Source organism: Melitaea cinxia, chromosome 4, assembly GCF_905220565.1.
Source record: "Melitaea cinxia chromosome 4, ilMelCinx1.1, whole genome shotgun sequence".
In the NCBI taxonomy this organism is placed as follows: Eukaryota; Metazoa; Arthropoda; class Insecta; order Lepidoptera; family Nymphalidae; genus Melitaea; species Melitaea cinxia.
The window spans coordinates 15,906,918-15,924,174 of NC_059397.1; the positions used below are offsets into that span (position 1 = coordinate 15,906,918).

Below are 17,257 nucleotides of genomic sequence, written 5' to 3' on the forward strand. Positions count from 1 at the left end.
CAGCCATTTTGTCTTAAAAATGTTTTTATTTTAAGTTTAGATAAAAATTTAACTGAAATGTGCATTATGGAAAATGTATTTGTTTTTATCTATAGGAATTTGGAGCATATATAGGGAAATGCACCAAGACAAATTGACCAATAATTAAATCTTCTTATGTACATCTTTATTTAGTTAAGCGACGTCTCTTTTCTTTTTTCATAAAATAACAGCTAAATATTATTATCCTCAAGTAGTGTGTGTTGGTGCTTAGACTAGTCTGAGCTACTACAGAAAGGGTAGGGTTGGCAACGAGTTTGTAGTGCTCGTAATGCTTAGCGTTCGATCGGTCACGGTATCCTCTCACCATCACGCAGATCGTAAGCTGGTTTATCATCCATTAGTATAAAAAACTTACTTTTTTGGATTCTTCACTCCGACGCCATTTGATTGTCGCTAAGCAATACTGTCCTTCTATATTCACCCCCTCCCCTGACTCTTTGATACCAACACACTCATCGAAGTTACCCATGTGGTAGGAAGAGCCGAAGAGTAGTCCTTGGGGTGACTTGGCTGACGCATCGAACACTAGAACAAATAATTTCTACATAAATAACTAAACGATCTGCGCTAATTTTGCACTATTACTTATATCGTATGATGCATACATTTTTATCTTTTTAATAGCTTATGCTGTATTTTTTATTTTAAAATAATTTATTATTTTTACTTTATTTTCTTTTTAATAAGTAAAATATTTTTTATAGCCAGAATTCAATTTCATATATTTATTTGTACATAAACTCATGTCTTTGTAACGACAACAACAAACTGTAATATAAAAGTTATGAAGTTATATTCTATCCTTTTATTTTTAAATCATAAAAGAAATACATTTAATCTAAATATATTATAATATATATTCATCTAATATAATGTTTTAATAACTTTAAAAGATATTACAATATTATATCATGTTCTTCTATAAGCAATTTAAGTTTTGTCAGAACAAACAAAAGGATTATTTATAAAATTATAAGAAAAGCTTATCAACAGAAGGGAAAAATGATCCTGTTTTACCACAACTTATAAACAACGCTTTTTCAATTCACAGGTCGAGAATGATTATACATATCAAAGACACAAAGCAGATCTTCATGATGACTGAGAGAAAATATGTCACAAAATGATTTAGTATATCAGATAGTCCTATCAGAAACCTGTGAAACAGACCGTAAATTAATATTTTTTGCAGTTATGTTATAGAATAGATTTTTTTGAATACGGGCGCAAAAAGACAACAGATTATTAATTGCTTTTCTCAAGAAAAATATACATCGGAATCATTGTTGATTTATCCTACAAACAAATGAAATCGAAGTTGTTAGTTCAAACCCAAGCTTATTTAATCACTGAGCCCTGACGTCTCGCCAGTTTGCAAATAATCTAAAATAACAACGGCAAATATGGCAACGTTATATGCACATATAAAGATATTACAAATGTTTGTTTAACGATTTATCTGCAATAACATTTGCAAAACCAAATTGCAATTACCTGACCATCGTTTAAGATTCAGCCTGTAATATCACATTGCTAGGCATAACCGTACTGTGTGGCTACGGTACTAAAGAATATAGCCACCCCCTCTCTTCCCGTGGGTGTCGTAAGAGGCGACTAAGGGATAACACAGTTCCGCTACCACCTTGGAACTTAAAAAGCCGACCGGTGGCGGGATAACCATCCAACTGCTGGCTTTGAAATACACAGGCCGAAGACGGGTAGCAGCGTCTTCGGTGCGACAAAGCCAGCCCTGCGGTCACCAACCCGCCTGCCCAGCGTGGTGACTATGGGCAAAACACATGAGTTCACGTTATTTTTGGCGTAAACTTGTGGAGGTCTATGTCTAGCAGTGGACTGTATAGGCTGTAATGATGAGGCATAACCCCTTTTACCCATATAAGAGAAAGATTAGAACTTAATCCACCAAGCTGCTCAGGTATGTTTGATAACAACCGGAACCGACAGCTTAACATGTTCTCCGAGGCACCGTAAGGACCCACAAGGACATACAAAGAGACCGGAAATAAATATTTGTATAAACACATTAACCAATATTTCCACAGATACAATACACTTAAATACTGCGGAACATTTTATTTTTCACCAATTTGGTATTGCACCAAAAAAAATGTTATGAGTTGTAATGTATAATTAGTGTTTAGATATATCTTATTACTTGAAAATGAGTTAATTGTTCACTACACAACTCGCAAAGGTACAAACTTAAACAACAAATGCATTTACGTTAGAAAATTCTCTTTTCGGTACAAATAAAGTATTGATTTTTACCAATGTTGGTTGAAAGCAAGGCCTTAACACTGGAGAACTTCGCATGGATATAGTATAATATGTAATGTAATCCACTCATACAAAATTGATAACTTCTCAAAATCGATCAGCTTTAGCTTCGGGTGCCTCCGGCTACTATCAAATGAATATTCGAGTAACCTACTCTGTAAAGCACGAGCCTAAGCTTCAATTGGTTGTGTCACACGAAAAAGAAAAGTAAACAATACGTTAGTATTTTTGACACATTATTATTTTTTTGTGATAAAACCAACTTCGAACAAAACTTTGACGGGTTGCGATTGCCATTACTACCATAAAATTATTATAACAAAGTATTACTTAATTTTTTTCACAATAAAAATTAAAACTTCTATCGTAATTTTTTTTCGCTAACAGGCTTGTAAAAAAGAAGAATAAGATACACTTAGGCGAATTCAGAAGTTGAAAATACTTCATCGCTAACAAACAGAGACTTATACCGTCTGGTTAGAAAACATATGTCCATCTTTGATTCAAAATAAATTTTAGTTCTCAAGTAGATCTCATTAATATAAACTATCAAAACGCATATTAATTAAGAATTTAATCGGCTAAACATTACCTACGTTAACTTCTCTATTATTATGTTGTAAGGTTAGCTGAGGGTCGAGTTATGTATATTAGCATACCTTAATTACGTAACTAAGATATTCCATGACAATCCCATATTAAAAGATGTTTAATACGTAAAACTCCTTAGTTTTTGAATATTGTAAGGACGCGATACAAACTACTATTATTATAAGCTGAAGAGTTCGTATGTTTATTTTAGCGCGCTAATCTCTGGAACTTTTTTATATATACAACTAGGTAGGTAAACAAGCATACGGCTCACCTGATGGTAAGCGATCACCGTAGCCTATAGACGCTTGCAACACCATAAACATCGCAAGCGCATTATTTCAATAAATCTTTTAGAATATAACATTGCAACGAACTTATGATCACAAAAAATTAAAAGTTGATTTTGTTGCCTTAGTATTAGCTAAGTTTATGAATCATTACGAAATAAAAATACATTATCTCTAAGGCAATTTTATAAAGATAAACTTTGTATTTAACAGCATTTAATTTCAACGCATAATTTAGGAGATAATGTAAATTCAAATCTAATGTCGTTGAGTCGCGCCGTGCGTGTTAGTAGTCTGAGTTTGTGAAAAATATTTAAGTAATTTTTTTCTTCAAACTAACGCGGGTGAAACCGCAGAACAAAGCAAGTCTATAAATGTAATATATGTGTACAAATATATAGTACCAACATAGTACATACACATAGAAGTATATTATGTACTGCCGAAGCGAGTACGAAATATACATAGATAAAGTACTGTACGTTTTGTTATTATTACCAGAAGCTTCCTCCACTTTTATGAATTCATACATTTTGTGTCTGAAAATTGTGTTTTAATTTGTACAAGAAGTACAAAAATCTGCACAGTTCGATGTTCTTGGAAAAACCTATTGATATAAAACAAAATTAATTATTCATTAATTATACTTGATTGTACATCACAAAGAGTTTTTTTTGTTGTTTATTTTTATTACTGCGGTAAAAATATGTTACAAACTAAAATGTATACAATTTAATACATAGTGTAATGCTACGATGGTTAAAACTATACATATAAAAATTCCATTATTACATCTGTAGTCTTAACAAATACAAATCATACTTAACTGTAACTGAAAAGAAAGAGTGGAACACGTTTAAATAAACAGCAATTAAAAAATAATACAGATATTTACTAGTAATAATTGTTTTTACTAATAACTAATACAGACATTTATTTTGACAACTTTAAAAATTAATTGTCCATTTTAGTATATTTCCATTTAGGAACAAATCAATAATTTTTTGGCTTAACCCAAATGGTCACACATAGGCTTAAAATAACATGTGCACTTTGATTTAAGCTTACCTCAAACTCCAGTTGCTAAATCAATCGGTGCGGAGTTACCAAAAAACCTATTAAGTAAAATAGGATAAAACCCTGTCTTAAGATACACTGCCGTACTCAATGCTCTTTCTTTAAATCCGCAAAAGTCGGTAGCAATAAAAATAAAGATTTTATTTAACAGGAAAAAAGAAAAAAACTGCTTCAAGTGTATGTTGGGATCACACTGTAAGACTCATCATAGCATAGATACAGTGTTTAATATTACAGTTGTTAAGCTCAAATCAAAATTACGTTTCTTTCACTTAATTATCAACTTTATTCCATATTTTATTTATAAATTATTTATCGTAATTTCACGTCCACTTACGATATCACGAAAACCTAAGCCCCGGGAGAGAGTGATGAGCAGTGGAATTCTAATAATGGACCCGATGATGCCCTTTCAGTGCGGTACCCTATAAACGTTCAAAAAATATCGCCTGCCATTAGATGGTCATAAAATGGAAGTAAAAGTTCACGTGATGGCGTGGACAGGCAAACGTAGGCTTTTTATGAATAGATATTTTGCCTGCTTTTGACAAGCCCGCTGACCCCGTTTTGTAGTTTCTTTCTGCTCTGAGGTTGTGGGTTCGATTACCACCCCGAGTCTGGGTGTATGTATTTATATGTATGTCTATCGAAAAAAAAATAATATATATATATATATATATATGTAAGCTATACCAGTCGGCTGTTACCTATAACACTTTTAATTATACGCCACGTTCACAGACGACTGCAATGCTTTTACTTTTAGCCTTAGTGGCTTCTGCAACGTCACATAAATATCAGAGATCTCAGAAAGAAAGCCCCATGTATTAAAAAGTGTTAAAACTGATTGTGAACCCTTATAAATTATAATTAAGTACATAAATATTTATGACTTTAATGTTTTTACTCGCGCCTAACTACTCGGCTCAGGCTTCCTTTTTTAACTACAAATTTAGGTACAATATATAAGATACATACCGTTTGACGTTAAGCGGATACCATAGTTTACGCCTACAATACCAGAAGCGTCCTAGCCACAATCCTCTCCAGGAGCTCTGGCTATCTTACTAACCGCAGAACAACAACACTGCGTGAAAGCAGTTTTACAGCTGTGATCTTCTTTAATATTGAGGTACTTGTACAATCAGTAAGCACAAAATTATAAGCAAGATATTTCCGGCTGTCCTCAATGTTACGCTATATGATCGTATCTTGTTCATTAAAAAGAACACAATTCAAGATTAATGTTACACAGTGAATTAATTAACAATTATGCCTCAACAACTTCATCCTTCACAATGACGAAACGATAAATATATTTTTACTAGCAGGTGCCCGCGGCTTCTGCCTCGTGGACGACGCATTTTTTTTTTAATATTCATATTTTTAACCGACTTCAAAAAAGGAGGAGGTTACTCAATTCGACCGTACATATATATATATATATATATATATATATATATATATATGTGTGTGTGTGTGTGTGTGTGTGTGTGTGTTCGGGGATAACTTCGTTGTTTACGGAACGTTTATGAACCGTCGTTTATAATTCTTTTTTTTTTTGAAAAAGGAGATAGCCCAAGTGGTTCCATGATGAGAAAACCAGGATCCGATGATGGGAACCCAGAGAAATCGAGGGATACCCTCGAAAACCGTAGTGATGACTACTGCTTTTGTAAAAAAAAAATTATGTCTACTTTCGTTATATTCGATTAATTATATTTAATTATAGTCGATGTAATTGAAGTCAGTTTTTCGTTTGCGAGCAAACACAATTTTAACCCTTATGACGTTCTACAAAGTATCAGAAACCTTAAACAATATGAATGAATCGGTAAAATCGTTCTCAAGCTATGGTGTGACCAAAGGAAATAAGGATTACTTTTTATATATAGACTAGCTGACCTGGCGAACTTCGTACCGCCCAATTTTTTTTTCTTAAATATTACAATCACATATATCTAAATAAAATATAGTCTATCTTTCAAGTTGGATCAAATGGCACACGGTGTGCAAATTTGATTAAAATCGGTTAAGTAGCTTAGGAGTCCATCGCGGGCAAACAACGTGACGCATAATTTATATGTTAAGATAACACTTAACATGTGTATGTAAATCAAAATTATGTTTTACAAAACTTTTCAAAAGCTTTGTTTACAAATTCTCGTTAAATATTATTGTTTGTTTTAAATTAATGATTGTTTTATCGCCACTAAACAACTGCCTATTCATAATTCAGATTTGAGAAAATTTATATTCAAATATTTTATTACAATTTGTTGGCAATAAACTAATGACGAATGTTATAAACAACTATCGTAACATTTATGTAAATAAATGTCTCATGACAAGCATTATATTTAGATAAACTTCAATTTATACTAGAAACCATATATCGGTCAAATATTCGGGTTTTGCTATTTACTAAGAAAACTTAATTGCCTCTCTAACTTCGAGATAACTGATGTCCTTAACAAACATGAGTACACGCATACATTTAAGTTAGCTATTACTTTTATAAGTTTTTCCTGGTTAACTAAGACATACACCTATACGATAACATGAAAAATATATCTTTTGTTTGACCATTTTTTAATTAAATTATACACATTAATTGTACTTGCTTGTTTTACTTGATTGTACAGCTATGCTTTGTACTAAATATTTGAAACTATCCATGTTACTATTAGAACAAAGGAATAAATTATCTATTAACATTAGCATAATGCGTTTATAAGTGTATACTAAACAAGTTAATATCAAGGTTTACAAAGGCAAATATATTGTCTGTCTCTTGTATTATATAAATAAATTCTTTGAAGCTTTTTGTCAAACAAAGATGTTAAATCCTTCAATGAATTGCGGAAAACGTAATCCCTCACTTTAACCTCATTATTAATGCTTTCCGATTGACATTGATGGCTTGGGTACAACTTATAGGGATAAATATAATTTTATTTGTTTCTCTGATTTTAAGTATTTTTATATCTTACAAAATATTTGCCTGTCATCTATTAGCTTGATCAGTAGTGATTTCAAGAAACAAGAACTTTGTATTGGAAACTTAATACTAAGATTATTTTTCAATATTAATTTAGCATTGTGTTCTATTTATGGAAAAAATAATCAAATAAATATGTTTAACGTTCATAATTTTTTTAAACACACGCGATCGTCAGTTTCTAAAGTACTAAGGTAAAAAGTAAGGTTTCTAAAGCAGAAACCTTACACCTGTAGCTAGTACAGGTAACTTTGGGTTTTTGATAAATCTATATTTATTAACCTACAGCCTTACACCACACAGAATTTTTCACGTAAGTATTCCTTCCCATACTAAAAGTGTACGCGTTTACCTGCGCACGGTCTGTGGGACCGAAAGTATTAAAGCTATTTAAGTAGATTATTTAGTAAAATATCTTTCAATCGAGAAAAAATATTATCTAACTTTATGACACGTATATACAGACATATGTTGCACATAAGAACGATTGCGCTTTACTGATTTGAAGTTAGCCACGAATGTGAAACTATCAAACAATCCATAGTGCTTACATAAACCGTCTTTTAAAAAAATAAGCAAATGTATATCATCGGTCTGACAGACCAACGCGTGGGCATAGGAAGGTTAATACATCCAGCAGCTGGAAGCATGGTCACTGCAAACTTGAACTGAGGTAGGGCATATTCTAAAAACTAAAAAACTTTGTAGTGAAGACGTTATTTTAATCAAAATTATTAACATTTTATAAAACTATGCCAAGAGGTAGTTATGTTTAAAAATTTAAGAAAAAATAAATGCCGAACTTTAGTCGTTAGAAACTTTATCTTTTCAAACTCGAGCTCTGGTAATAGAGATAAAAATCACGATAATTAACTTCTAAATATATTGAAACCCTAATTACTTAAAAATTTAACAAGTTAATTAAATATACAAAACTTAATACGTTAAACTTGACAAATATTAGTTTGTTTAATTGTTTATTTAACACTATAACACTTTATTGTAGGTGAAGAAAATATAAAAATACTACTTTTATTTATTGCATACTGTTGAATTTTAAAAAGCTCTATCAGCGATAGGAAAAGTACGCCACTTAACTTTTAGCCTCAAAATTCTGGACCATCAAGGCTATGTGATCTTACATTACTTTTTATTATGCCCGTAATCTTTTCTAATTTTTCAAGTCTTATTATGTAATAATAATAATTTACTCTTTATTGTACACATAAAAAGATGTTTACAATTTATATAACAATACGCAAAAAGAAATGTACAACAGGCGGTTTTGTCGCTAAGCAGCAATCTCTTCCAGACAACCTGTGTGGAGGAAAAAATGTAAACAAACGGAAAATTTATACTAACTTATTTTGTAGGTAATCCATTAGTAAAGATTTTATATTGTTTTTTATATATCTGGTGTCATCTATATTTGACCATTTTTAAGAATACGAAATACTGGTTAGCAAATAAATTAATTTAGCAATCGCCATAATGAAAAAAAAGATCTAAGTAACAAGCACAGGCGCAGAATATTAAATGATAATAGAATTTCACTACACGTATCCTTGACGATATATTAACCAAATGCTTTGAAACAGTTATGTTACAAAATAAATGTACGGTTACAAAATAGTACGTAATTTTGAAGTCATCACATACGCTTGACAAGAATTCATGTATCTATTGTTCAAGTTACTTTTAAATAGAAAAAGAAATAACTTTGGATTATACTCCCATATAACTAACACAATTGTTTAATTTTTGATGTGACAACGTCTAATAAATCGGTGAACGCCAGCTGCATGCACGAAAAAGGATGATTCATTATAGAGTTACGCTCATTGTCGCGTTGCGCTCATTGTACGCTTGCGCCGCATCTATCTCCCTTCCACTCGATGGTCTATGCGTTCAAGATGTTTTGTTATGACGTTAAACTATCATCTATAAACCAACTTTACAGGCAACCAATTTTATTTATTTTTTGAAGTTATATGTAATTACAATTACATCACACATATTCGAGTGTAAATAATCAAAAGTTGACGAATACTACATTCATGGCTAAGAGGATTTCCATTCGTCGCGTTACGTAACAAAGAAAACTTCTTAGGAATAACAGCTTTAATCCTTCTAGCCGAAGCACCTTTCCCTAAATGGGAAAATAGGTGATATCTCAAATCTATCACGTTTCTCCGCTTTAGATTGTGACGAACATTAGATTGTAACGAGGTGAAAGTGGCGTGGTAGGAAGAGGTTACCCTCAGAGTAAACGCCCAAATCCAATGAATGAATTTAGAAGATTTACAGCAACATATCCAATGTAATTACTCAGAGTGCCTAATGGCAATATATTTTTAAAGAGTTGTTCTGATAAGTTGCACCTTGAACAGATTCAGAAACAGAGAGGGCGCTGAACAGCAACTTGTATACAGGCTTCAAGAAATAGCGTCTGTGAGCGCAATATAAAACTAAGAAACATCGTATTGTCATTGTACATTTTTTTTTCTTATAACATACACACACGGTCGTCTGTTACTATGGTAAGCAACTTAATGTTTGTGTTACAGGTAACAGCCGACTGTTATAACTATTTTTTATATAAATATACATAGAAATAATACATATACAAATATTACACCCAGACTCAGGCGGGAATCGAACCCGCAACCCGCGGCATAGAAAGCAGGGCACAAACTGCACCAACGGGCTAGTCAATTCAATATTGCTATATATACAAAAATTGAGCTATTAACAATTTAACATCTATAAATTATTAACAATGCGTAATATAACTAGAAAATCGACGAACCAAAACGTCTTCCATGTCTACAATTATCAAACGATACGAAGTATCTAACAGTATATAAATAATTCGTCTAGTTAACTTTTCCGTCGTTTTAGTTTAAGATTTATCATGTTCTCAAATACAAAGCCCGGCTTATTTTGATCTGCGGTGTTAAACAAAGTTGTATAGTGATTGATTAATTCGTCGTACAAATCAAAATTTACGGAAATGTTCAAATGACAACTAAGTATAAACACTATTTAAAATCTGAATATTTATGTTTTTTAAGAAAATTAAAAGTTTTAAAAAGGGAAATATACAAGTAATTACCAAAACTTGTTTATATCAACACTTGATCGACTACAATTTTGTGTGCATTGATATTCCATTATCCATAACGGTGACAATTCAAATCCTAAAACCGAGTATGTTAGGACACCCATTATACATATAGAGTATTTTTACTACTTAGAAAAAATATTCTCGTTATTGTAACCAAAATGATGGACATAGATAATTAGTTACATAAGAATGATAAGATAGAGTGCAATTTGAATATCTGATTTGATTGATCTATCTGTTGTTGTGTCTAAATAAATAAAAATTAAAAATATATTTAAAAGACGAGCTTAGTATAAAATATTATTTAATTTAAAATTAAAATAAACTTATCTTTTTATTTCTTGTAAATCTTAAATTGAAATTGGAATTAAAAATATAAATAACTATTTTTGTCATGGCTGTAACTTATACTAATCTAGGACATATTTGGCTCGCTCTATTTTTTATTTATTGTTTACTTGGATTATTTAAATAAGCCATTTACCATTCTAGATCAGTGAAGAAGTGGCAACAAATTTCATATTTTTGGACGTTGTTCTAATATTTTCTATTGTTAAAAGCAAAAAAGTACCTATATATGTACACAAAATACTGGCGCCCTTTCACATAAAACCTTTTGAAGTCATTACGATGAAACTTGATATGTAAGCGTATGCAGCTAAAAATATTTAAAAAAAAAATATGTGCGCTGCATTTTTTACCGATGTTTTCTAGGAATCGAAATTAATATGGACAAGAGTGCAACAGTGTAACTTTAACAGTTAGTCAGTACAGAGCTTAAATTCAATAAAACATTTGTTAACATTTAACTTTTTACCTGAAAAATATTATATTTTCCTTTGAAATAAATCAGGACGCTTCAAAGCCAGTATCAATATTCATTGTTATGTAATAAAACAAATAAAAACAATCTCTTTATAACAAAAACAATTCAAAATAAATATTTACCAGGAATATAAAAAGAATGGACTCCGACATAATCTATCACAGGCAAGACTCCGCGAGGTGAATCAGATAATGTAAATGAGCTGCTGGATGTCATCATAAAAGTCAGCTTTGTGCTTTATTTAAAGTTAATAAAAATTTATACCAAGGGTTTCTATGTTTGAAAAACAATCTTGTACTTTCTTGGAGTTAATAATAATATATCTAGCATAAATTAATATAAATACGAAAAATTTATCTAAGAATATTTTACAGTATTAGTTTTTATTTGATAGGTGACATAGGAGACATTACCAAAAAATTTTAAACATTCTTGAAACAGTTTTTTTAGATATTTTGCAATATAGGTATAATTTACACGTTTGAAATTTAAAATGCATCGTGACATAAATGTGTTTGCCATACTTTTTTTGACGACGTCATAATTCATGCTATTTTAGTGTCATCATCATCATCATTACAGCCTATACAGTCCACTGCTGGACATAGGCCTCCACAAGTTTACGCCAAAAATAACGTGAACTCATGTGTTTTGCCCATAGTCACCACGCTTGGCAAGCGGGTTGGTGACCGCAGTACTGGCTTTGTCGCACCGAAGACGCCGCTGCCCGTCTTCGGCCTGTGTGTTTCAAAGCCAGCGGTAAGATGGTTATCCCGCCACCGGTCGGCTTTTTAAGTTCCAAGGTGGTAGCGGAACTATGTAATCCCTTAGTCGCCTCTTACGACACTCATGGGAAGAGAGGGGGTGGCTATATTCTTTAGTACCGTAGCCACACAGCACTATTATTAGTATTTTAGTGTGAACATTATCAAAATACAGACATAAACACACTTATGTCTGTATTTTTCTCATAGCATCTTTGAATTTGCAGTCAATAAAAGTCTCATTATAAATAACATACTGACAAATTGCTGAAAACGAATCTACCATGACCACTGAGGATCTGAAGTACTTTAAGGATTTCAAATTATTTAATATCGCTGGCTTTCATGCGAAACATATGACTGGATTTGTTATGGTCGATCTAATTTTCTTGCTGGTCTTCCTCAGCAGGATCAGGATTCGGAATCGGTAGAGTTTTTACATAAACTATAATTAATTTATTCAATATTGCTTTCGAAGCCTACTTGGATTATGATTTTTTTTTACTTTGGCGTTGTTTTTTTTTTAAATTATAACACCGTCATAATATAGTCATACCATCACTCTACTTGTATAACTAAAGGTCTGTTGGGCCTTTTTCATAATGGTGGAACATAAATGCACGTTCACACATCGTCTCGCGTTTCAACGAAACTCGTTAACAGTCCCTCTGCGAATGTCCTTGACGCCAATGAATGCCTAAACAGACATTTGGGGATGCTAGTCACATGAAGACGGCATGCAAGTGTGATATTGACCTAAATTGTGTAATATGCCTAATTGATTTCAAATTTTATTACACGTATTTTTTTTTTTATTTAAAAATGAAAAAAAAAATGGTTTTAGTAATTACTTACTACTATAATAATACTTTTTATACTATCTAAGTTATTTAGTGTCTTTAAAATTATTGACGTACATTTTTAAAGTTACTTACAAGGTAAGTAAATTGGTAGATAATATTTTTTTATACATTTTTATATGATCCTATAATATTAATATACATAATAAAAATTGTCATAAAACACTTGTATTGCATAGTCACGTTGACGATGTAACACAATTAATAGTAATGAACTATATTTTTAATTGGTCTATACAAATACATGAAAATCAAAAGTCAGATCTAGAGCAGCTACAAAAAATACAATTTTTATTTTTAAAATACTTTTTTGAAGTTTATCCACAATTTATTGATTTAATGCTCTAAAATAAAACCTCTTCACAAATATTTCTAGAATGGATTGACAAATCATGATTAAAAGCTCTTCACATTTTCATAAGTTTTTCTTTGTTACATGAGAGTATGATTATTATATTCGTTTACCATTAAATATTTATAAATTATAATCACAGTCAAACAATGTATTTTAGAATTTTTTATTTATTTTTTCATACTCATTCATCAATCTTATGTATTTTTTTAATGTGGCAATGATTAAGTTGTCAAAGATAAACGTTTAAGACTTAATCATCTATTGATAAAGTTAGATTTGTTTGAAATAAAACAACTTTATTATACATACGATTATGATGAATAATATGACCATGTTATTCTTAAGCTGTTTACGTAGAATAACATTCATCATATATTTATTATTTACTTGACAAAACTCTTCAGTTTAACATGAAGTGATATTTTAAAAATAAATAAAAGAAATTGTTGCAGTAATTTTGGTATATTTATTTATTTCTAAGGCTACATATTGGTGGTCATACTAAATATATATTACTATACGAGTAGATACACATATAAAACTACTAACAACTTAATTACTACCCTGATTTTAGATGAAATGTCATCATGAAATGTGTGTGAAAAAAGTTATATGAAATTTTAAAAGCATTAAAAATCCTGAAGAAAGTCAACAAATTACAATACACACATACAAATACATTTATCTTTATATTTTTTGTACAAAATTTTAGTATTAAAGACTGAAAAATGCGATTTTTTTTTTGAGTTGTCGTTGTCGTTCTTGGTTACTGCTCTACTTATATGTTTATAATCACAAGCAGTCAGCCTTTTATTGGTTGTATATTATTTCTTATAGTATACAACAATTTCTTATAATGTATAAAAAACATGAAGTAATACGCTTCAGCCTGTAATATTCCACTGCTGGGCATAGGCCTCACCACGCTGCTCCAATGCGGCTTGGCGGATATATTCCCTATTATGAGTAACGATCGCTCTCAAGTGTACATGATAACAACCGGGACCGATGGCTTAACGTCCTCTCCGAGGCACGGCGAGGAGACCCACAAGGACTGCACAAACACCCAGACCGCGGCAAACAACTATATGGCCGATACAAATGTTTGTAATGTACGGGGATCGAACCCGTAACCGTCAGCGCAACAGCCACAACCTAGTGCTGTGACCACTGCACCAACGCGTCGTCGGTGTATAGAGTAATAATACCCAAATATTTTTTTAGACCTTAAAAATAACAACTAAAACCATGTGATTGTATGTAATGTAGAAGCAAACGTACAGAAAGACAAATAAAATTCTAAATATAATTAATTGTTTGGGATTCAATTGCTATCGTAATATTATGTACAGACATCGGCCAGCTACAATTTTATTGATAGCATAAAAATGATTGTAGACATATCATTACCAATAGTTGTCAGTTCGTATTAATATTATCTATTTTAATCACCATGGGAACCATCACTTATTCAATTTCATTCATCATTACAGCCTATACAGTCCACTGCTGGACATAGGCCTCCACAAGTTTACGCCAAAAATAACGTGAACTCATGTGTGTTGCCCATAGTCACCACGCTGGGCAGGCGGGTTGGTGACCGCAGTACTGGCTTTGTCGCACCGAAGACGCTACTGCCCGTCTTTAGCCTGTGTAATTCAAAGCCAGCAGTCGGATGGTTAACCCGCCACCGGTCGGCTTTTTAAGTTCCAAGGTGGTAGCGGAACCGTGTTATCCCTCAGTCGCCTCTTACGACACCCACGGGAAGAGAGGGGGTGGCCATATTCTTTAGTACCGTAGCCACACAGTACTATTCAATATATTCAATTTCATTACCCTAGTCTTGTTCGATTCATCATCACCGAGTTGAAACTTCTGAAGGCAGAATAATAAAATGTAGTGATAGAATCCTTCATTAACAGTAACATTTTATGAAATACATTTTTGAAGCTCTTTTCGCTTTTACTTTTAAGTGTTTTTGAGTGTAGAAACATTATTACTTGGACGAAACCCGTGGGCAACACCAGGTAAATAGTTCGATTAGTAATAATATTAATGTTACAAGGATATCTATAATTGACAATTGTTATTCTGAATACGTTTCTGTGATTACCGATAATAAGCAAATTACTAATAACATCAAGGCTATTAAGATTCGATCCAGTCGGATAACTTGGCTTTTGCATATCGTCAATAGTATTTGCCATTTTGGGTTATTGCTCCAGCTATACGGCATCTTCGGGCATTGTACCAGTCTTTGCTGAACAGTTCTTAGTGTTCTAAGAACTGGTAGTCACCTATTTACAGATTGGCAGTTCTGGACTACAGTCCAATGTACGAAATTTGGCTTAGGATCAATAAATATATACACGTGTTATGTTTGAAATCAAATCCCGTGAATATACTTTTTACTGTTGACTTTTTTTATTTACCTGTTCTTTTGTTTTGTGTGTGCGAGCGTATGTGTGTTTGTGTGTATGTATGTGCGTGTGTCAGTATTAATATTTCCTTAAAGAGCATTTAGTAATGTAAACAATAATATTACATATTAACTACCGATACACCGACATTATCTAATTGATCACCAACCATTTAGAATTCGATTACACAACAATGGTGCCTATATTTCGATCATATGCGTCAGGTGTTATTATGAATGCACGTCATTTATAAGCTTCGCTTCACTGTCATAATATTAATCAGCGGAATTGGCTAATTTAGCTGAATCGCATTAGCTAACAATTAGGACGATCGATGAAGGTTGCTTATATTAAACGATACGAAAATATTACGATACCGAGACATATTTGAAATACGACCTGCGTTCATTTCATTTCTACTAGCTTTGTACTTTTTTCATTTGTTTTTTATATCTATACAAATAAATAGAATTAGAGCGTCTGCTTGTAATACTAAAATAACCGTCTTTTTTTTACTAAATGCACGGTAACACACGATACATATAACAAAATAGCATTTTTGACAATTTTTGTCTGTCTGTCTGTCTGTTTGTTCTGGCTAATCTCTGAAACGGCTGGACCGATTTTGACGGGACTTTCATTGGCAGATAGCTGATGTAATAAGGAGTAACTAAGGCTTCTTTTATTTTAGAAACTTATTTATTTTATAACTCGGCGAACTGAACAATAACTTTTTTGTTAAATTCCACGCAGACGAAGTCACGGCACACGGGCGGGTTTTAAAATTAAGTCCCTGTGTAACTCTCAAAGCAATAAAAATCTACTTAGAGTATAAGAAAGTTTTCACTGTGGTTTTCATAAGCAAGTATAATGTCTAACAATTAATCACTATTAACAAAAAAAATATTAATACAAATATTAAATTAAGTATTCCAAAATTAATAAAAACGTATCGTAGTCGGTACGTCGTCTCTAAGTATAAAACGCTCGTATTATGCTTAGTCTTTAGCGGGCAAATATTTTTGGTATGTGCAAGCTAAGTTGATATGCAAGACGCGTACGATAGTCATTGTTTCACAACGGATTGTTCTAGAATGCAACGTCAGACGTAAAATACTGGCTCGGGCTTGTATAGCCACCATCTGGATACCTCCATCTGGCACATATTCGATAAATAAAACAAGTATGAATTGTTAAACTAGCTTATTTTTGTCCGATCTTTATATCATGTGACATTTAAAAACTAATCTCTTAAAAAGTAGGGAATAAGCAACCTTATTTTATTTTTTGTTTGTTTTCGTTTGTTTCTTTTTTTTTTCAAGTTTTTATGGAATCTTCGCTCTGTTCGTAAAACCTGCATAAATATATAATTATGTTACTAGCTGACCCCGCAAACGTTGTTTTGCCATATATTTTATTTACTCCTTAATCCCCCCTCCCCCTCCTTATAACTTAGAGGTATGAAAAGTAAATGTTAGCCGATTCTCAGACCTACCAGATATGAACACAAAATTATATAAAAATCGGTCCAGCCGTTTCGGAGGAGTATGGTAACTAACATTGTGACACGAGAATATTATATATAAGACCAGCAAAACTGTCATGC

General features: G+C 32.0%; 1 protein-coding gene and 1 long non-coding RNA gene across 2 annotated transcripts in view; one reads left to right on the forward strand and one right to left on the reverse strand.

Annotated features, from left to right (window-relative positions):
* Nucleotides 1-17,257, reverse strand: part of LOC123670308 (nose resistant to fluoxetine protein 6) — a 55,570-nt gene that overhangs the window by 17,935 nt on the left and 20,378 nt on the right. The window contains exon 2 of the mRNA XM_045603812.1: nt 398-567. Coding sequence (XP_045459768.1) covers nt 398-567 — 170 coding nt within the window. The remainder of the gene's footprint in view (nt 1-397; nt 568-17,257) is intronic.
* LOC123670310 lies at nt 6,282-15,387 on the forward strand. The gene is made up of 3 exons (XR_006745897.1): nt 6,282-6,383; nt 10,598-10,604; nt 15,376-15,387. It is a non-coding gene; the product is annotated as an uncharacterized LOC123670310 (long non-coding RNA).